At 44.7% G+C, this 20,469-nt stretch overlaps 4 protein-coding genes across 7 annotated transcripts; 3 read left to right on the forward strand and 1 right to left on the reverse strand.

Moving 5' to 3' along the window:
* Window positions 1-151: 151 nt before the first annotated feature.
* NEDD8 (NEDD8 ubiquitin like modifier) lies at window positions 152-5,749 on the forward strand. The gene is made up of 4 exons (XM_079127314.1): window positions 152-292; window positions 4,119-4,166; window positions 4,324-4,406; window positions 5,385-5,749. Exons 1-4 carry the CDS (start codon window positions 275-277, stop codon window positions 5,479-5,481), a joined length of 246 nt encoding a protein of 81 aa, XP_078983440.1. The 5' UTR covers window positions 152-274; the 3' UTR covers window positions 5,482-5,749.
* Window positions 5,750-6,530: 781 nt separating this feature from the next.
* Window positions 6,531-7,993, forward strand: MDP1 (magnesium dependent phosphatase 1). The gene is made up of 6 exons (XM_079127313.1): window positions 6,531-6,707; window positions 6,821-6,881; window positions 6,955-7,065; window positions 7,405-7,512; window positions 7,610-7,695; window positions 7,852-7,993. The coding sequence occupies exons 1-6, from the start codon at window positions 6,671-6,673 to the stop codon at window positions 7,941-7,943; spliced, it is 495 nt and encodes a 164-aa protein (XP_078983439.1). The 5' UTR covers window positions 6,531-6,670; the 3' UTR covers window positions 7,944-7,993.
* Window positions 7,994-8,079: 86 nt separating this feature from the next.
* CHMP4A (charged multivesicular body protein 4A) lies at window positions 8,080-12,020 on the forward strand. Its single transcript, XM_079127312.1, has 6 exons — window positions 8,080-8,533; window positions 9,944-10,093; window positions 10,179-10,356; window positions 10,888-11,002; window positions 11,141-11,276; window positions 11,711-12,020. Exons 1-6 carry the CDS (start codon window positions 8,503-8,505, stop codon window positions 11,767-11,769), a joined length of 669 nt encoding a protein of 222 aa, XP_078983438.1. The 5' UTR covers window positions 8,080-8,502; the 3' UTR covers window positions 11,770-12,020.
* A 150-nt stretch (window positions 12,021-12,170) lies between these two features.
* TSSK4 (testis specific serine kinase 4) lies at window positions 12,171-20,145 on the reverse strand. 4 transcript variants are annotated; one of them, XM_079127302.1, is made up of 4 exons: window positions 14,984-15,799; window positions 14,426-14,640; window positions 13,671-14,034; window positions 12,171-13,246 (listed from the first exon to the last, which is right to left on the reverse strand). In XM_079127302.1, the coding sequence occupies exons 1-4, from the start codon at window positions 15,203-15,205 to the stop codon at window positions 13,064-13,066; spliced, it is 984 nt and encodes a 327-aa protein (XP_078983428.1). In that variant the 5' UTR covers window positions 15,206-15,799; the 3' UTR covers window positions 12,171-13,063. The 4 variants fall into 4 exon arrangements, with proteins under 4 accessions (XP_078983428.1, XP_078983427.1, XP_078983426.1 ...); XM_079127301.1 differs by having other exon boundaries at window positions 13,671-14,064; XM_079127300.1 differs by adding an exon at window positions 20,020-20,145 and having other exon boundaries at window positions 13,105-14,064; window positions 14,984-15,218.
* Between the last annotated feature and the right edge of the window lie 324 nt (window positions 20,146-20,469).

Consider the following 20,469-nt stretch of genomic DNA (forward strand, 5'->3'; position numbering starts at 1 on the left):
ACTAATTCTGACTCCTTAGGGATTCTCAAAATTAGGAAGGCGTCATTTCTGCTGTACCTAGTCTGGCTACGTTATCTTATTTATAACCCAACTAAACGAAACGCGGGAGCATTCGTGAGCCTTTCGGGAACCCTGTGGAAAGGTTGGGGGTGTGGCCAGAGGCTGACCCGGAAGCAGAAGTGACTCCCACAAGCGGAGTGCTGGGAAGCGACAGAAGCGACCGCAGCGGGAGAAGCAGCAATTTATCTGGTTGCGGCTACAATCTCGGAAGAAGATGCTAATTAAAGTGAAGGTGGGAGCATTTCCACGTTTGCCGGACTCAGTGGTACTGGGCTGGCCGCTGCGCCTTACGGAAAAAGCGGGGAAGGAAAACCACGCCTTTCCTTCTCCTGGAGAGTGCTGACAGCCTCGGGGCTCAGCGCGAGTGGTGATGGGAAATAGGGGGACCCCGGTGGGCTTTGAGAGCTGGAGGCTGGCCCCGCCTGGCGACCCTGGGGTCTCGCCGCATTCGAACCCCCGCTGTCTAGAGAAGGCCTAGAAGCAGCTTGCCACCCCTACCCCCGGATTCTTGGGGAAAGCTCTGCCCTCCATTCTTCATGCCCTGGTTATCTTCTCGCAACCCCTAACGTAGACTGTCTCCAAGCACAGAGCTGAAAGATTAGCTTGGGAAAACTGGGAGTCTCCCAAAGGCTAGACTATAGGCCTTTGCTGGTGGTTGCTGAGATGTGGAATCTAAGCTGTTCGTAAGGAGCTGAGAGTACGTTCAGTCGTCTCTTGCCTTTCTGAACCGGTCACCGCTTTCTTGACCGAGGCAAGTAATTAACGGTGCCTTAGTTCTTCGTACTAGCTGTCTCTCATTTCCATCACTCAAAACTCCTCTGGTAGTTCTTCACCAGTCTTTAACCCTTGTTAGTCCTTTTATTTCCTCTTTTGTACCTTTAGCTAGAGACAAAAACCCTGATAATCAACGCAGTTCAACACTAGTTTGCCTTTTTATAGCATCTCATTTTTCACATGAAACCAATTTCTGCATTATTTTTCTTTCCCATCCACATTACTTTCCTGCTGGTCTGGGGTCTCACCAACGTATATCCTTAGGTGGGTATGGTGGTCCAAACCTTGTACTCCCAGCTACTTGGGAGGCTGAGACAGAAGGATTGCAAGATTGAGGCCAACCTCAGCAACTTAATGAGTCCCTATCTCAAAATAAAATTTTAAAAAGAGATGGGGATATAGCTCAGTTGTAGAGTACCCCTGGGTTCAGTCCTCAGATACAAGGAAAAAAAAAAAAAAAGCCTTATGTCCTTCTCTGTGAAACCTCTATTTTCCTACTGCCATTCCTTCTTTAAAGTGTATAGTCTAAACCAAGGCATGGTGTACAAAACCATAGTGTACAGAGGTATTCTTTAAGCTTCTTTCCATCATACTGTTCCCTGACCCCAGAACTGTCATTGATTCCCTTGTTGTAGATTACTGTGGCAGCTGTCTTTACTATCTGAACCTGTTTTCTCATTCATTTCTCATCCATTTTGTTGTAACATAATAAAATGTACAATTTTTAAGGGTTCAGTTCGTTGAATTTTTAATAATAATATAAACCCATGTGACTACAAGCTTTAAAACATTTTCGTCCCTTCCCCCAACCCAGAAGTTCTGTAATTTAGTTTTGCTTGTTTTAGAGCTTCATATAAATAGAATAATAAAATATATAATTCTTTTTTTTCAAGTCAGGGTTTCACTGTATTGCCCAGGCCAGACTGGAACTCTCAATCCTGCCATCCTCCCAAGTAGCTGGGATTACAGGTGTACATCACCATGCCTGGCCAATATATAATTCTTGTCTCTAGATTCTTTCAGCATAATATCTGTTGTAATGTATATCTATAATTTTTTCCTTTTAAATACAGAGTAGTATTCCATTAGATAATTATATCATAGTTTGTTTATTCATTCTTCTGTTGATAGTAATTTGGGTTGTTTCCAGTTTTTGGCTATTATGAGTAAGACTTCTGTTTTTGTTTTTGTTTTTCTTATTTCATTTTTTTATTGTTTGTGAATAACTTGTATAAACATTGTTATACAAGTCTTTTTGTGGACAAGCATTTTCATTTCCTTTGGATACATACCTTGGAATAGAATTACTAGACCATGTGATAGGTATATAAAACTTTAAAAAGAAACTGCCAAACAGTTCTCCAAAGGGTTGCACTATTTTGCCTTCCTGCCTGCAATATCTGAACATTTCACTTGCTCTGTACCCTTGCCAATTTTCACTGATTCATTCCTTAGCCATTCTTGTGGGCATGTTACCTCATTCAGGTTTACACTGATCATTAATTTTCAATCATTAATTTTCACTCACCATAGCATTTTGTCATTGTCCCTTGTATTTGGACAATAGTATTTAATATGGCACTTCTTTGTATACTGGTTTGTTCTGTCTTGTGTCTCATTGTTTCTTGGCTGTAAATCTTCACTTTAAAAAACTTGGATCACAGCTGGGTGTGGTGCTGCATGCCTTGAATCCCAGTGACTTGGGAGTTGGAGGCAGGAGGATTGCCAGTTTGAGACCAGCCTCACCAACTTAGGACCTAAACAATTTGGCAAGAGCATGTCTCAAAATAAAAAATTAAAAGGACTGGCGGTATGGCTCAGTAATAAAGTTCCTCTGGGTTTAATCCCTATTACCAGAAAAATAATAAATAAATAAAAGGGGTAGGGATATAGCTTAGTGATAGTGTCCCTGGGTTCAATCCCTAGTACCCCTCCCACACAGTCTTTTTTATTTAATTTTTTAGTAAATCAAATATTTACTAATATTTATGTGATAAAAATATATTTTTATAAAAAATTTAAACAGATAAAAGAGTTACCCTTGATAAAGACCCCTCTCAAATCCACCGCCCTTTTCAAAAATAATCACTATTAAAAGTGGTGTGTATATTTCTAATTCTTTTTTCTGTGCATATACATGTGTCTGCATATAGAAAATGAAAATGATATGTAATTATACATTCTTTAAAGAATTATACATTCTTTAGATCATTCCTTGATATATATCATGATATAGCTGTACCATCATTTAATTTTTAATGTTTTTATTAGTGCATTATCATTATACATAATGGTGGGGTTTGACACATTGGTAAACATAATTTGCTCCATTTCAATCCCTAGTACTTCCCCTTTCCCTGATAGTTTTCTTATTAACGGGTATTATTAGGCTATTTCTAGTGGTATGCTTTCACAAATGGTACTGCAGTAAACCTTTCGTATGCCTCTGGATATATGCCCAAGTTTTTCTCCAAGTTGGTTACCTACAAATGTAATTGTTTAGTTCAAGAGTCTTTGCATAGCCAAATGCATGACACATGGCTGTGATCCTATGAACTTGGGAGGCTGAGGCAGGAGGGTCAAGTTTGAGATCAGCCTCAGCAACTTAGCAAGATCCTGTCTCAAAATAAAAATAAGAAGGACTGGGAATGTAGCTTGTTGGTAAAGCACCCTTGAATTCAATCCCCAGTATCAAAAAATGTAATTTGGTTTCAAAATTAAAAAGGGGGGGGGAGATGTGGCTCAGTGGTAGTTGCCCCTGGGTTAAATTGCCAGTACCCACAAAAAAAAAAAAAAAAAAAAAAAAAAGAGGGAGGGAAGGGGGGAGAGAAAAGAAAAGAAAGAAAAAAGAAACTGGTCAGAGGATTTTCTGGTATCCTGGAGAAGTCTTTGAATTATCTGAAAGTTGATATCTAGTGTTGGTATTTATTCTGGTGCAGTCTCTGACTTGAAGGAATTCTTAGAATACCTCTCATTGCTGTATCATCCATAAAAATCAAAACAATATTTTTACTGATTTGGATGGTGGAGTGAACAGAGAGAGATGACTTGTAGGAATAGGAGAATCAAATGGTTCATAGAATCTTGCCCTACCAAAATCATCCACAGCCTAAAACTGATGAATACAGTTATGGTCAAAGTCTTCTGATTCTCCAAAGTAAACTTGCTGAGAATGTCCATCTCTCAGAAGTCACCAGATTCCTAGAGAATAGGACAGCCTGTTTTACCTAGAAGATAAATTATATTTTGAATTGTAGGACTTATAAAACATTTTCCTGTTTCAGACGCTAACTGGAAAGGAAATTGAGATTGACATTGAACCCACAGACAAGGTGATGTATGCCCAACACCCTTCTCCTTGCCTTGTGTCTTTATTTGGGTGGGCTTACGAACTCAGTCCATTTGCTGTCATGCTGTCTGCATAGCTTTTGTTTTTCCCATTTCCATGGTTCTATCCTCAAGCAGCCTCTGACTACTTGCCCTCTAAAGGTGGAGCGAATCAAGGAACGTGTGGAGGAGAAAGAGGGAATCCCCCCACAACAGCAACGGCTCATCTACAGTGGCAAACAGATGTGAGTTTGGAGAGAGAGTGAGGGTAGAGTGATGTTATGTGAAGAGGGGACAAGTGCTCAAGGTGGATCAGATCAGGCCTGCCTCTTTCTTGCTCTGTCTCTCTTTTTTTTTTTTTTTTGGTACATTGAACCATTTGGCAATTTGGTAAAACCTATAGAGTACTTCTCAGGACATGGGTATTTTTTTAGTATAGAATAAAATATATAGGATAACAAAGGAAACTAATTATATTGAAATACAGTTATCAAACTATGAAAATAAACATGGTATAATAATATATGTGCTTCTTTAGTAATAAATAAGATCTACTAGTGGGTCTAATAACTGCTATAATTTTGAAATATTTTCAAGATACCTGCAAACAGTTGTAATATGATATGAAAATATCTAATTTCTGTTGTTAACAAGTTACTTACGTTGCCAATGCTACTGTGAATTTTTGTGCTTTTTCCCCTATTTTCAAAATTAAAAGAAATATCATAGTTAGAGGTTAGTAAAAATAAAGGTTGAATTTTTTTCTCATCCAAGTTCACAGTCTTCCCAAAGAGAACCATGAAACCCAGATTAAGAATCCTTGTTCTAGTTGGGCATACATCACCCAGCCAGGTGTGATTACTGGCTCACACCTGTAATCCTAGCAACTCAGAAGGCTGCAGCAGGAGGATCACAAATTTGAGATTAGCCTCAGCAATTGAATGAGGCCCTAAGCAACTCAGTGAGACCCTGTCTCAAAATAAAAGGCCTGAGGATATAACTCAGTGGTATAGTGCCCCCGGATTCAATCCCAGTATAAAAACAAAAACAAACAAACAAAAAAACACTTTTAAGACTGTGGATGTTGAGGATGTAACTTAGCAGTGAAACACTTGATTAGCATGCTTGAAGCCTTGGATTTGATCTCCAGCATGACCCAAAGAGAAAAAGAGAAAACCCCTATTCCAGATGGTATTTCTAATGCTTTTTTTCTCCCTCTGTAGGAATGATGAGAAGACAGCAGCTGATTACAAGATTCTAGGTGGTTCAGTTCTCCACCTGGTGTTGGCTCTGAGAGGAGGAGGTAGTCTCAGGCAGTGACAGACCTTTCTTCCAGTTCACCTCCTTACGCTGTTGCTCATAATGAGGCATCATATATCCTTCACTCTCTGGGACACCAGAGCCACTCCCCCCTCCCCTGGATGCCCAGTCTTGTGTGTGGTGGGAGAATGTGAGGATCCCAGGATGCAATGTTCCTGGCCCAAAGGGCCCCTGCTGGCTATTGGGTTTTAATATGCAGTCCTGTGTGCTTCCCTCTCTTATGGCTATGTCCCTAGTTGTCAATAAAATATTTCCTGGCCTCCTGTAATCTTTTTCTGTTGCACAAATGTGACTGAAATAAAAACAGATCCAGTGATAACCATTTACATCAGGCTTAAGGAGCAGGACCATGGAAGAGCTTGTGCTTTTAGAGGGATTATCACACTCTAGGAAAGCTCACTCACGTGGGTGCCGCAGTCAGCTCTTCCTGTCTTCATGAATGAGAACCACTTTTGCCACCTCTTTCCAACTCCACCTTAAGTGATTTTGTGTTGGTGTTGGTGGAAATTGGCAAGTTAGTTCCTTTCCACAAACGGGTTGTTGCTCGTCTGTCAGCATACTGATATGGTAGAAGCCACTGTGACTCTGGCTGGACATTTGTATCTGGCTGGAGAAAACCTCAAGGGCTTTGCAGACCCCACACCCAACATTCTTTTTTTTCCGAGATGGCCTCTTGCCCTTGCCACCTGAATAGCTAGAACTACAGGCGTACACCACTACACCTGGCTACAGACACTGCATTATTTATAGCATGTAATATTTCTGAAGAGTCTGGGTTATACGCTATCTAGAGGCTGATGTAGAGAAATGTTGAGGAAGGAGTGATAAGCTGGGATGGGATCATTTCTCGGTAAGTTAAAATGGCTGAAGCTAGAAGAAAGGGTTTCCCTTCCTTGGCTTCTCTAGTGAAAACTGGTGAAGCTGAGTGGAGTGGAGAAGTAAGGGGACCAGAGACCTGTGACCAGAGACTTAGACGGATCCCACCCCTGCAGCTCCATTCACTTTGGTGCGGGGCTGCAGGCCTTTCCCCCGTGCAGCAGCAGAAGGCGCTCTTGCGCGATCACCAGACTGGTTGCGGGAACGTGGCGACGCTCTAGTCGCCCTTCTCTGTGGCACCCCGGCGCTTCGTCGGCCTCTGCGGCGTCGGGGAGAAAACTCCAACTGGCCACGAAGACTCTGGGGCCAGGGCATGGCACGGCTCCCTAAGCTCGCAGTCTTTGATCTGGGTGAGGAATGGGCAGGGATAGTTTCATAGGGCGTGCTCCTTTTCCACTCGTCAGGGGCAAGCCAAGTCTCTGCACCCCCCAAGGCTGAACCTCCCTCGCTCTTCCTCTCGCAGATTACACGCTATGGCCTTTCTGGGTCGATACGCACGTCGACCCCCCATTCCACAAGAGCAGGTGAGGCAGGGTATCAGAGGACTGGGTCCAGTCGCGACGCTGCCAGAGCTGAGTGTTCTCTCGTCCTCTCTAGTGATGGAACTGTCCGGGATAGTCGGGGCCAGAACGTCCGATTGTACCCAGAGGTGCCAGCGGTCCTAGAACGATTACAGAACCTTGGGGTGCCTGTGGCAGCCGCTTCCCGGTAAGAAGAGTGTCTGACAAAAATCCCTATAAATGCTGAAAGATGCATGCACAGGGAAACTTCGTGTAACCCCCTGTAATAAAATTTAGGAAGTCCAAATTTGAGATTATTTGCATTTTTTTCCTAATGATACATCTTTCTGTAACTTTTGGTTACTAAATATGGTCTAAGCGCCAGCTGTGGTCAGACAGAAGTCTGTGGAGTTGAATGAAGGCAGAGGAAGCCTATCCTTCCTGAAAAAAACAGCAAAGTGGTTTCCCCCTGGTTATTTTTAACTTTGCTTGCAGTCCTTCACATGGCCTTTCACTTGCCTATCTCATCTATTACACCTTTTTGCAGGACAGGTGAGATAGAAGGGGCCAACCAACTACTGGAGCTCTTTGACCTTGTTAGATATTTTGCTCATCAGGAAATTTATCCGGGCAGCAAGGTCACACACTTTGAGAGGTAGGTGGAGATAAGGGTAGGAGCCAGCAGGGAGAGTACTAGAGAGGCCGGGTCAGCCAAGATACCATCTTGGTTACCCCTGCTCTTTCTTGCACAGGTTGCAGCAGAAGACTGGGGTTCCTTTCTCCCAGATGATCTTCTTTGATGATGAGAAGCGAAATATTGTAGACGTTGGCAAACTGGGTATGAGCAATGAGGATAGCCATTTGGGGAACGAGGAGAAAGGGTTCCTAGAAGGGGATTAGGTGGATGGTCTGCATGACAGGTGACATCCACAAAAGGTGAATAATAATGGGGAGTCTTGAAAAGATGATGAAATGTGACTTCTTTTTCTTATAGGTGTTATTTGCATTCACATCCAGAATGGAATGAGTCTTCAAACCCTAACCCAAGGGTTAGAAACATTTGCAAACTCCCAAGCTGGGCGCTGAGGTCCAGCCCTGTGGATGAGCCTCGTTTGAGGCCTAAAATGGAAAGGAAACGGAGAAGGCATTTTTTCAGGTGCATTTACAATTTATTAAAGTGTATCTGTGTGTGGGTTGTTTTTTATTTTTCTGGTGTAGTTGTCGTCCTGAGGTGGCCAGACCGAAGGTTCTGCCATATAGGTTGTGCCAGCCTGTGACCCTTCATTCTGGAACCCATACCCACGCCATTTACTGAGGGGCCTTTAGAATTTTCCCACTGCCTCAATGGTGGGTGCTATTACGCTGTACATTTCCTTCCGGGGAACAAAACCAGTTTGTGGAATGGGGATGGCCGTTTTCGATAGTAGAAAAACAAGCGGCCGCTTTAAGAGGAGCGCGTCAACCTGGGGCTGGTGGCCCTGGTCACATGACAGCGGCGGTCTCCTTTGCGCCTGTTGATGATGTCGCCGCAGCGCCTTAAGGAAGGATTGGCCAAGGCGGGTCTGTGTGCTGAGACCCACCCTCCAAGAGCAAGGCGGAAGTGCGGGGCACGCCGAGGGGCGGAGGCTGGAGAGGCGAAGACGCAATGAGTGGGCTCGGCAGACTCTTCGGGAGGGGTGAGATTGGGCCGCCAGGAGGTGCTGGCCGGAATGGGGGTGGGGCGACCGTAGAGCCCGGCCGGCGAAGAGACCCGGGGGGCCGTCGGACCCGAAAACCCTGGCCCATGGCGGAGCCAAGCTCATCTCTGGTGCCAATAGGCCCCGCCTTGTCTGGGCGCCTAGCTCCCGCCAGCTTGCTTTCCTGACTCCCAAAGCCTAGAGCTCGTGATCCGAGAGGGGAAGCGAGTGGAGGACTTGGCGACTGAGCTGGTTCCCACTGTAAAGGCTGGGGGCGTGGGGGGGAGGGGGAGACTTTTCCAGCAGCCTCCATCCAGTCCTTTCTAAAACATTAATGCTTAGTGCTGGGCAGCCGAGATCTAAGATGAAAGAAGTCTGCCTTCTCGAAGCTCACGTTAAGGGGAACACAAACATTTGTGTAGTATAACAACTCAGTGATAGAGATATTCCTAAAAGATTAGGGAAGAACAGAAATAGGCGTCGCTGATGTTCCAACAGGCTAGCAGTTTGCCTTGTGGAGTACTGAGATACTCCAGAAGTGGTAACAGCCTTCACAAAACAAGCAGGAGAGATATATCTACGGAAAAAAGAGTTTTGGATGTCGTGTGTGTGTGTGTGTGTGTGTGAGTGAGGGGGGGGGGATATTAAAAGAGGAAAGAAAAGTAAAGGGAAGTATGAATGGAGAGGTAAACGACCACTAAATCAAGAAAGTTTCGGGTTTTGTCCTGAAGGTAATGGAGAGTATGGAAGGATTTTGCACAGGCAAAGGTATCAGGTTTCTGTTTGGGAAAATGTGTAAAGAAGGTGAAAAGAGAAATTGAAATGATTTTTTCCTCTAGCCTCTTGTACTTCATTTGGTTTGATATTGTGGCGTTTAGGACCTTTGGTATCTCCTGGGACAACAAATGAAAATAGTGGTTATAAAAAGTGACTGGAGTCAGTCGAATACAATGGTATAGGCTAGTAATCCCAGCTACTCCAGAGGCTGAAGCAGGAAGATTGCAAGTTCCAGACTAGCTTTGACAACTTAAATCCTGTCTAAAAATAAAAAGTAAAAAGGGCTGGGGATATAGCTCAGTGGTAGAGCACCCAGTACCATCAAAATGGGGACAGGGTGGTGGTGACTGGAAATGACAATGAAAGAGCAAAAAGAGTATTGGCTTTGAAAGTCATAGTGCCACATTTTGAATCCTGCTCAATCTCTTGTAATTTTGGAATCCCCCCCCCCAAAAAAAAACACTTTGTGCCCATTTTCAGATTTGTAAAGTGAAGATAGTACACTTATTGTCGAGAATCATTTAGAGATTATCTGTAACACAGTCAAGTGTCTGGCACATACTGTGCACTCAATGACTGGTGGGTAATATTTTTCCTTTGCACAACATGGGTCTGTTGCACTGGACTCTTCAGGGAAGAAGGAGAAGGGGCCAACCCCTGAAGAAGCAATACAGAAACTGAAGGAGACTGAGAAGATACTGATTAAGAAACAGGAGTTTCTGGAACAGAAGATTCAACAGGAGCTGCAAACAGCCAAGAAGCATGGGACCAAAAACAAAAGAGGTAGTAAGAGAAAGGAGCCACTGGGGAGGGCACTGTGGGAATTGGGTGTTTCTAATTATGATGTTCAGGGTTTGGGCTGGGTCAGCCGCCCTGCAGGCTTTGCGGAGAAAGAAAAGATTGGAACAGCAGCTGGCACAAACCGATGGGACGTTATCCACCCTGGAGTTTCAGCGTGAGGCAATTGAGAATGCCACCACCAATGCAGAAGTGCTTCGTACCATGGAGCTGGCTGCCCAAGGCATGAAGAAAGCCTACCAGGACATGTGGGTACGGGGCAGAGGAGGAGAGTATCCACACACTGGGGAGGATGATTTGGGATTATATTTTCCACTTTTTTTTTTTTTTTTTTTTTTTTGGTGGCACTGGGGGTTGAACTCAGGACCTTCCACATGCTAGACAAGCACTCTACCACTGAGCTACATCCCCAGCCTATACTTTCAGCTTTAAAGCCTTTCAGAATGTGAACTTGTATGTTTGTGATAGGTAGACTTGTCTGCCTCCTTGATTCCTGCAAGACAGATCCTCTTGCTAACTGGGGCATTCTAGGGAGGAAAGCTGATTTCTTTAGTTTTTAATGATCATTAGAGGAAGGAAGAATAGCCTGTACTTTCCAATGTGGTTTTTTTTATTTGTTTGTTTGCTGCTTCTTGACCCAGACTTGATTCTACCTTTTTCCTGCCATAAGTTTATTAGTATGAGGGCACAAGGCAGGAAGGGTTTTTCATTCATGTGAGATGAGGAAGTCTGGGGGTAGGGGTGTTGCCTGATTCCTTCACTGTATATCTTGTTCTCAGGGACATTGACAAGGTGGATGAATTGATGGCTGACATCACAGAACAACAGGAATTGGCCCAGCAGATCTCAGATGCCATTTCTCGGCCTGTGGGCTTTGGAGATGATGTGGATGAGGTAACTGGGGGTGAGAGGTCAGGGACTATTAGAGGAGCTATGAGACTGGCCAGAAGAAATACCCAAGAGAGGCTCTTGGGGCAAGTTTGGAAGTCAAAATTTCCTTTCTTGGTCTTTGTTTTGTCATCCTATATCCAGGATGAATTACTGGAAGAACTAGAGGAGCTACAGCAGGAGGAATTGGACCAGGAGTTGTTAAATGTGGGCAGCAAGGAGGAAGAACCGGCAGTCAAATTGCCTAGTGTACCTTCTACACATCTGCCTGCAGGGCCAGGTACCCAGGGCTATTTGTTTTCTCGAGGACTTGAGGGTGGGGAGAGAGATGGGTTAAGATTATTCCCCATCCATTCTGCCAAAAGGATCCAGGCAGAGGGCTGCTATTGAATGTGTGCAGGTTGTTGACTATGTAATAGCATTTAACTAAAAGGGAGTGTAGATGAAATTCAGAATGCAGCCTGTGCTCCACTCAGCAAGCTGTGTACCCTGCTTTAGGGATGCAAATACTAGGACAAGAGGCATCTTTTTCTAATTTGTGCTAAGCTGCTGTGGGAATGAGCAGCAGTGTAGTAAGCAGGACAGCACCTTTAAGGTCTTTGCTGGGGAGACACACTATAGCAGGCTCCAAGATTCGCAGCAGGGCATAGCTGGAAGTTACTGAGGCTTTATTTAATATTTCTTTTCTTTTTCTGGGTATCCTTGTCCTCAAAGCTCCCAAAGAGGATGAAGATGAAGAAGCATTAAAACAGTTGGCTGAATGGGTATCCTGATGAGTCTTGGGCTTGTCCTCCTCCTGCTGCCTTCATTAGTCCCTTTTCCTTAAGTGCCAAATGCTGAGCTAAAGGAGCACAGCTGTTTTGGGAGGTCTTGCTGAGGTGGTAGTATGCCTGTCTGAGAAAGGGACCTGTTGCCCTCCCATCCCTGGCTGAACGCTAAAGGATCTTGCTGCAGGAGCCCTGGGCTCCCTTCTCTTTGATAGCAGTTACAGTGCCCATGTTCTCAATAAAATTGGGTGGATGGATCCCCAGTGTCTATACTGTTCTGCCTATACCTGAAACTCTTCCCTGGTTCTTGGAGCTCTATTTTAAGCAGTGAACAAAGTTAACACTGAGTCATGAGCAGGGGTTGGAACATAGAACAAATGGGTGTTTTTAATATCTTCACCTGTATTCTAGGGAAACAACTCCATATCCTAAAGGTGCTTAGTGTTGAGGTTAAGCAAACTTCCAGTGTTATCTTAGAAGTATGTGCAACTATCTCTAGTCTTAAACTCATTTCTTTTGTCAGTCATAACTCCTCCCCATTTTCCTTTAAAGCACATTTTCAAGGACAGGGAGGGAGAATACAAGTAGCTTTCCTTTATCCAGAACTCCGAGTGCTTAGCTTTCATACCTAGAAGACTTGGTGTGAACTCTGTCACTTCTGTGTCTGGGAGTAACAGTACAAGGAGTTCTGACTCCCTGGTATTGTTTTCAATAGCAGTTAATGTGGAGTTGAAGGAGGGAAGAGCCAAAGTACTAAACACAGCCTAATATTCATTTGTGAAAGAATATACAATGCTATCACTTTGGACTGTAGATAGGCAGAACTACAAAGTACAATATCCAGGACTTTTGTTCCAACCATTGCTTGAACATTGAGATGCAAAATAGTGCAATAATGAGTACATACTTACTTGGGTGTTAATCTGGGTATCTGCCCCACCCCACTCCCCATGGACTGCACTGAATTACTTTTGATTTACACAGATGTTAAGATTACTGGTTACAGGGCTGGGGTTGTGGCTTGGTGGTAGAGTGCTTGCCTAGCGTTCCTGAGGCACTGGGTTCGATCTTAAGCACCACATAAAAATAAAATAAAGGCATTGTATCCTTCTACAACTAAAATAAAACAAGAAAAAAAAAAAAAAAGAAAGATTTACTGGTTACAGACTCTGGCCAGAAAATCCGTCTTTGACCCTAGCTGATGAAACTAAATCAGAATTAGATTTATTTTTGGTATAAAAGTTTTTTTCACCCCAAACCCTCCTACTTTGTTCCTCTCAGCCCCCTGCCTCAGATATTTTCAGGTTGTGACTTCCAAAGACTGGTGACGATTACTGTTGCTGGGGGACTGACACATAGCCTCGAGCAGCCTCATCTCATAGGTGGGTTGCTCAGGCTGGAACTTATGCACCCAGGGATCCTTGAGGATGTCCAGGATGGTGGCACGCTTGGTAGCTTGGCGTAGTATCCGGAGGACCAGGTTCTAGGGCAAGGGAGAGAGGTCTTGGCTGAGCTTACCCCCCATTGTGCCATACAAGCAATGAGCAGCTGGACCTAGGAAAGAAGCAGGACAGCCCATCACACCACTCCAGTAAAAGGGGATGTGGCCCTGCTTTTATGCTAGAATGCCAAGCATTCCCTGCTAAGAAGGGAAGAATTGGAGTGGGGTGGGGTATCTCTTGCATAATCCCCTTCTGACCTAAATGGATAGAAGCTGGAACCACTTTATCAACCATATCTGTTTGGAGCCCAGTGGTAGACCCTTTAAGCCCTCCCCACTATTACAGGGTGAAGTTAGAGTGTGACATAACCCGGCTGGAAGAGCCTTCCCCGGGATTGGAACGCCTAGGTTCACTCTTCCCTGTGGGTTATCCCTAAGGCCTCAGCCCTCCTGGGGGAGCCAGCACCTTGCACTCCTGGGAGACGGTGCAGTTAGGTGGGAAAGTGACCTCCTTCTGAGTCTCTTTCAGCAGCTTCTTGAGATTGGTGTCATCAAAGGGCAGATGGGCGACCACTAGAGTGTAGAGGATGACGCCCATGCTCCAGGTGTCAGACAGGAAAGGATTGTAGGGCAAGCCTAGCAAGATCTCCGGGCAGGCATAAGCAAAGCTGCCACAGTAGGTCTGGCTGAGGTGGGAAAATAAGTTCACTTGGCGATAAGAAGAGCTACTACGCACAGGCTGGCTAGAAGGCACCATCTTGGAGAAGCCGAAGTCTGATATCTTCACATTCTCCCGCTTGTCCAGCAACAGGTTCTCCAACTTTAAGTCCCTACCAGCAGCAGAAAGGCTGGGGGTCAGGCTGGGGAGAGGGCTTAGTATTAGACCGGGAGCTGAAGGGCCAGGGGTCAGAGGCTAGAGATGAGGACAGGCAAAGTGGGAGGCAGAGGCCCTTATGGGAGCACAGGTAGTGAGGAAGGCCATGGAGCTGTGAGCAGAGCCTAAAGGGGGAGAGAGGATGGTACCTCAGGACCACTGGGAATCTGTACACGGTGGGTACTTTACAAATGTCCTTGACCAGTGGTTAAAATAAGAATGGTTCAGTGGGCCTAGATATTGAGGGCAGAGGTCAAGGGAAGAAAAAAAATGAGCAGAAGATGGGTGATATGCATAAAACCCCCTTGAGATCCCAAAGGCCCCAGTCTGGGTGGCTGTGCTCTCACCGGTGCACAATGCCTTTGCTGTGCAGATAGGCAATGCCCAGGGTCAGCTGGGAGAACCACTTGCCAGCAAGGGGTTCAGAGCAGGCCCCAAAGCGCTGGATCCATTCAAGGACGTCACCACCCTGAGCCAGCTCCAAAATGATGTATACTCGGGATGTTGTCTCAATGGCCTGATAGAAGTTGATGAGGTACTTGTGCCGCAAGACTTTCATTACCTGACCCCAGAAGAGGAACCATCAAACCTGGGAAAGAGAACCCTGCCTGTACTCCCAACCCTCTCCTACCCTCCTGCTGCAACTTACTTAGAACTCCCTAACAGAATCAACCTCTCAACTCCAGAGCACTGGTAGCCTGTGGGTAAATCCTGGTTTTCACTTTTACTTATTGGGGGGCTGGAGGCAAGTGGGCAGATGGGAAAGAGGCTGAATATACATTAAGGAATTTTTCTAGCTGCTTAGATTGTTCAACTCTGATTGGTGGTTTGGGGCTCTACCTGCTCCTAGTCATACCCACCCCTTCTAAGAAACTTTAAGATATGAGCTTCCAGCCCTTTCTGACCTGTATTTCACGGGGCAGGAACTTGTTAAGATAGTCTTCAGAGGCTTTCTTCTTTGAGATGATCTTGACAGCCACCATGACCTTCTGCTTTGTGTAGTAAGCCTCATACACAGTCCCATAGGAGCCATTGCCAATGACCTTGCCCACCTCATAACCATACTCTTCCATGACAGAACGATAGGCTGTGGTGGTTGGTGCTGACTCCATGGCATCTCCCTTCATGATGTTGGGCTTGCTGAAAATAAGGACTTTTACTACTTAAGATGCCTCTGTCTACTCAGAGGCCAACACTGAAGGCTAAGGGACCAAAGTCAAGTTTAGACTTTGAATGCTTACCTATGTAGTCACACAAGTCTGGGATGCTGGACTCAGCCCTCCACTAAGAACTTAGAGGCGAAAGAACAGAGAAGCAGTTCTTTTTGTCTCCACTGGCTGTTGTTACTTCTTCCTCCTCTTAGTTACGGAACTCCCCAAGGTCCCAAGTTCTGAACACATCACAATCCACTTTCTATCCATGATCACTAGCCACAAAGCTTGAGAATGTGTGGTTTGGAACATATTCATTCACAAAGGTATGTTCTGCAATCTGGTGAGACTCCCCCATGTATCTGGCCCTTTCTTCAGTTTTATTAAGCACCTTCTACATGCTAACGTGCTGAACACTAGGATATATTAGCCAATAAGGCCAACAGCAACTCTATGTACCTAGATTTTATAATTTAGTGAGAAATACATGAGTGTATTATGAAGAACTACAAGGTGTCAAAGCTCATTCCAGGATTTAAAAAAAATTTTTTTTTTAAATTTTTGGGGGTATCAGGAATTGTACCCAGGGTAGCTTACCCACTGAGCTGTATCCCCAGCCCCCCTTTTTAAATTTTTTTAGAGTCAAAGTCTCCCTAGTTGCTGAGGCTGGCTTTGAACACCTATCTTCCTGCCTCAGCCTCCTGAGCTGCCAGGATTACAGGCATGCACCACCCCCTCTGGTACATTCCAGGAATTTAATATTGAAACACATTCGTGCTTTTCACAACCCTGAATTTTCTAGTTTTCTCCCCATGCTTCTGGTCATTCCTTCCATTGGAGCCTCGTCTATCTATTTCTGCCCCCCATAGTGCTGAGAGTTGCACCCAGGGCCTTGTGCATGTCAGGCAAACAATCTACCACTGAGCTACAGATCTTGCATCTATCCCTTGATCATAACCTAAGGGCTCTATCACAAGCCTTATAATCTCAGACCTTCACATCTTTTCTTAAGGATCTCATCCCATCCCAAGGCTTCAATTACCACATTTATGCTGACTGCTCCTAATCTCATCTGCACCTCAGATATCTCTGCAGTTTTGGATACCGTGTCCACCTCCCCACTAGACATCACAGATATCGGGTACCCCAAACTTGCCATGTCCAAAATTGAATTCCTTATTTTCTTCTCTCAGACTTTTCCTTGCTGTAAATTCTACACTAGTTGTCTTTAGACACATCCCAGACTGTCCTCCACTTGCCTGCTACCTTGGTCCCTACATCCAATCCATCACCAAATCCTGTCCCTTAGACCTCCCTAAATATATCAATAATGTACTCAAGGTTCTCCAAGTCCACCATTTCTTCCTTACTTAAAGCCTCAATCACTTAACTGATTGTCCTAGCAAGCTTCTGCTTCTCTCCAGTCTAGTCACTGAAGTCCAAGGGATAAATCTGATTTTCTTCCCATTTAAAACAATTCAGTGTCTTTCTATTCACTTCAGGATTGTTACTCCCCCCGACCCCCAATTTGGCTTTAAGATAGACATGCCCACCTCTCCAACTTTTATTTTTTTAATTTTGGTACTGGGTACTGGTGATAAACCTAAGGATGCTTTACTACTAAGTTATATTCTTAGTCCTTTTTATTTCTGAGGCAGGGTCTAAGTTGCTTAGGGCTTCACTAAGTTGCTGGCACTGGCCTCAAACTTAAGATCTCCGTTCCTTAGTCTCCCAAGTCACTCCATTAAAGGCATGCACACCTCACTTGGTGCTCCAATTTTCATCTTTTAACACACACATAATACTCCAACCAAACAGAACTGGCTTTCCATCTTTGTTCTCCCTATTCACCTGGAAAATCCTATTCTTCCTTCATTTAGTTTAGGATTTGTTTTTTGTCTTGCTTAGTGATACTGGGGGTTGAATCCAGGGCCTTGTGCATGCTAGGCAGGACCACCCCCCCCAACCTTTCTTAATGTTTGAGATAAAATTTCATTAAGTTGCCCAGGTGGGTCTCAAACTCCTGTCTCAGCCTCCTCAGTAACTGTGACTATTAGTGTGGAGCTGTTTTTAGGAAGCCTTTATTGACAGCTCAAGTCTAATTTAGCTCTGGGTACCCAACTTCCCCACAGCACCTAATATAGTATGCAAAATTGATTTTCTTGTTCATATCTCTACAAGGCTATGCAGGGAGGTCCAATGATGAGAAGAAAGTTGAAGTCAGAGGTTTGAAAAGAATGAATTGTAGAGAATGGAAAGGACCTGGTTTGGAAAATGAGTAGAGTCACTGGTCAGAACTGAAAGTTCAGTGAGGTTGGAAAATACAACTTACAGAAACATATAGTGTTGAGATTCTTTTAGCATCTTAGCTACAGGTGCTTAAATACTGGTGGATAATTTAACCCAAGATTACAGGTTTTTTTGGAAGCTACAATGAAATAATGGTAGTGAGGCATGAAGAGCACAGGTAAGAATGTGGCTGCAATGGTGGAATGTGGAATCTAAACTATATAGGTAAGGAAGACAAGCCAGAAACAGACCACAGGGTGCACCACAGGGTGCATCTTCTGCTCCCACAAAACTGGCCCCTGGATATATAGGTACCTTGGTGACAGCTGTAGTCTCTCACATGTACAGGGAGTAAAACAGTTTGTTTAAGGAGCATGTATTAAGCTGCCTAATATATAAGAAAACATTGCTGGATCATGAAGATACAAAAATGTATAAATCAGTCTCTTTGTAAGGAGTTAGCAATTAACAAGGGAGACAGATATATAAATAAAATGACAGTACAGAGAGATGAATTGCTATGTTCAAACCTGGAAGGAGAGGGAAAAGGAGGTTTTATAGAAGGTGTTATTTGCACTGCCTGCCCCTGGCCAAAAAAAAAAAAAAAAAAAAAAAAATTCTCCAGGCCGGTATATAGGAAATGATAGCTTGGGCAGTCTAGGCAGGAAGGACAATATGAGGCTTGCAGGCTTGAAAGAACATCCCATGCAATATTCGGACTCAACTGCAAGAGAGAATTCCAGAAAGGGAATATACTGTGATAAATTACTTTCGTTTTTCTATCTAATCTATATATCTGTCTATCTATCTCAAACTTAGGATACAGGTCTGAGAGGGTTCACATGTCAAGCTATTTATACTTTATCTCATATACTCAGGGTCAAATCTTGTTGTGCATCAAGATTTAAAAACAAACAAACCAAAACAAAACTGATACATAGCATCTCCTCCCCTGAGATACAGATTTTTAAAAATCCTTCCAGTAGCAGTGTGAAAAATGATCCAAGGGAAGGTGACCACACTGGCAAGATGGCTGTTACAGTAATTGAAGTGAGAAAGGATGGAGCCCTTTCCAAGGAAATGGTGGAAGGCGAGTATTAGAAGATATATAGGCAATAAGTAGAAGGAACTTCTACTGATATTTGGGAAAACTGAGATCAAGGTCCTATTTCTGGTTTTAGAGACCAGGTAGTAGTCAGTTAAAGATTATTTCAGCTGGGCACCATGGTGCACACCCATAATCTCAGTGGTCAGGAGGCTGAGGCAGGAGCACCACAGGTTCAAAACCAGCCTCAGCAATTTATCAAGGCCTTAAAAGCAAATCACGGAGACACGGTAGCAAAATAAAATATTTTTTAAAAAATTATTTAAAAATTACTGAAATTGTGTACTGGTGCTTTTCCACTGAGCTACACTACCCAGCCCTTTTTATTTTTATTTCTTAATATGAGACAGGGTCTTGCTAAGTTTCTGAGGCTGGCCTCAAGTTTGGGTCCAGCTTATAAATTACTTTTGTAGTTACAAAAACCATCCATTGTTAAGCCTGTTCCAGTGGTGCACATCTGTAGTCCCAGTTACTCAGGCGGCTGAGGCAAGAGGATCACTTGAGCCCAAATTCCAGGTCAGAATGGGAAACATAGCAAGACCCTTTTCAGGAAAAAATAATAGTAATAATAATGACAAGAAAATCATTGTCTAATAAACTCAAACCCCCAACTTCCTAAAATCTCACCTGACCACAGGGAGAAAGGCTGGGTCAGAGAGGGCAATGACAGAAGTAGGTAAACAAGGGAATTCTGAGGCCTGACGCCACTTAGGTTTTTTCACAGTACTTCTTTCCCCGAGGAGTGAGAGCTTTAATTCACCTCTATACAAGTGACTCCAGGTAGCCCAGCAGAAGTCACTGCCTAGAAGTCTGACTTCCAGAAAGAACTCCCCGACGGCAGAGCCCCTTTAAAAATAGCGGAGACAAGCAGGTCCTAATGGTACAGGCCTGTAATTCCGGTTCGGGGACTGAGGCAGAAGCATCACAATTTCTAGGCCAATATGGGCAACCTAGCGAGACCCTGTCTCAAAATAAAATGGATCCCTGGGGGATCCATCCCCAGTACTAAGAAAAAAAGCTGTGAGACACAAGAACAAAGTTTTTCAAGATAATAAGCAATACAAAATTAAAAGAATTCCAAATAAAGGCACCCAGAGATAAGCACAAAAGTATCTAGAGGCGAAAGGTCAACAAGATTCTTTACCTCCAATTAATAACCCTATCAAGCAGCCCAACTCGCCGATTCGAAGTGCAGACAACCTATTTCCGCGTGCCTCTGCAACCCGACCCGGCTCTGATCTGCAGTGAACTGTCAACTGCAAGGGAAGCCTCCAGCAGCCTTGGGAAGGCACTTCAAATATTTATCCTTCTTACGCGGAGCCATTCTCGACAAGTGAAAGGAATGAGGAAATTCAGGCGTAGGACCCTTGCATGGGAGCGACCTGCAAAGCCTCACCCAGCTGGAGTTGGGGGCCACCAACCGCCTCTCAGGGCTCAGCAGTTGGTGGCAAGTCCCATTGGCTCAGCCCGCAAACGCTTCGGGGAGTCCACTGGGCGCGGACTCAGTCGCCGCCAGTGCTCCATCTCCGCCCGCTCGAGCCAAAGGTGGGCATTATGTGCCAAACCTTCCTGCGGACAGGCGGGTGGCGACTCTTGTCCCGAAAGGGTGTTATCGTGCTAGCTACCAGGCCTCGGTCGAAAGCTGTTCGCTAACCAAACGCACCGCCCCGGCAGCGGAGAACCAGCTAGGTTCCAGAAAGGAGCCTTCCGGCGGGTTGAGGTCCCCACCCGTGAGGACGGAAGTGGTAAGACTGACGTGTCCTGGGCTGCTCTCCTGAACGCCGGGAGGACCCCCCGGCAGGCACCGGCCACCCGAGCTTCCTAGGATCCCCGGAGCTGGAACACG

This window comes from Sciurus vulgaris, assembly GCF_902686455.1.
Source record: "Sciurus vulgaris genome assembly, chromosome: 2".
In the NCBI taxonomy this organism is placed as follows: domain Eukaryota; kingdom Metazoa; phylum Chordata; class Mammalia; order Rodentia; family Sciuridae; genus Sciurus; species Sciurus vulgaris.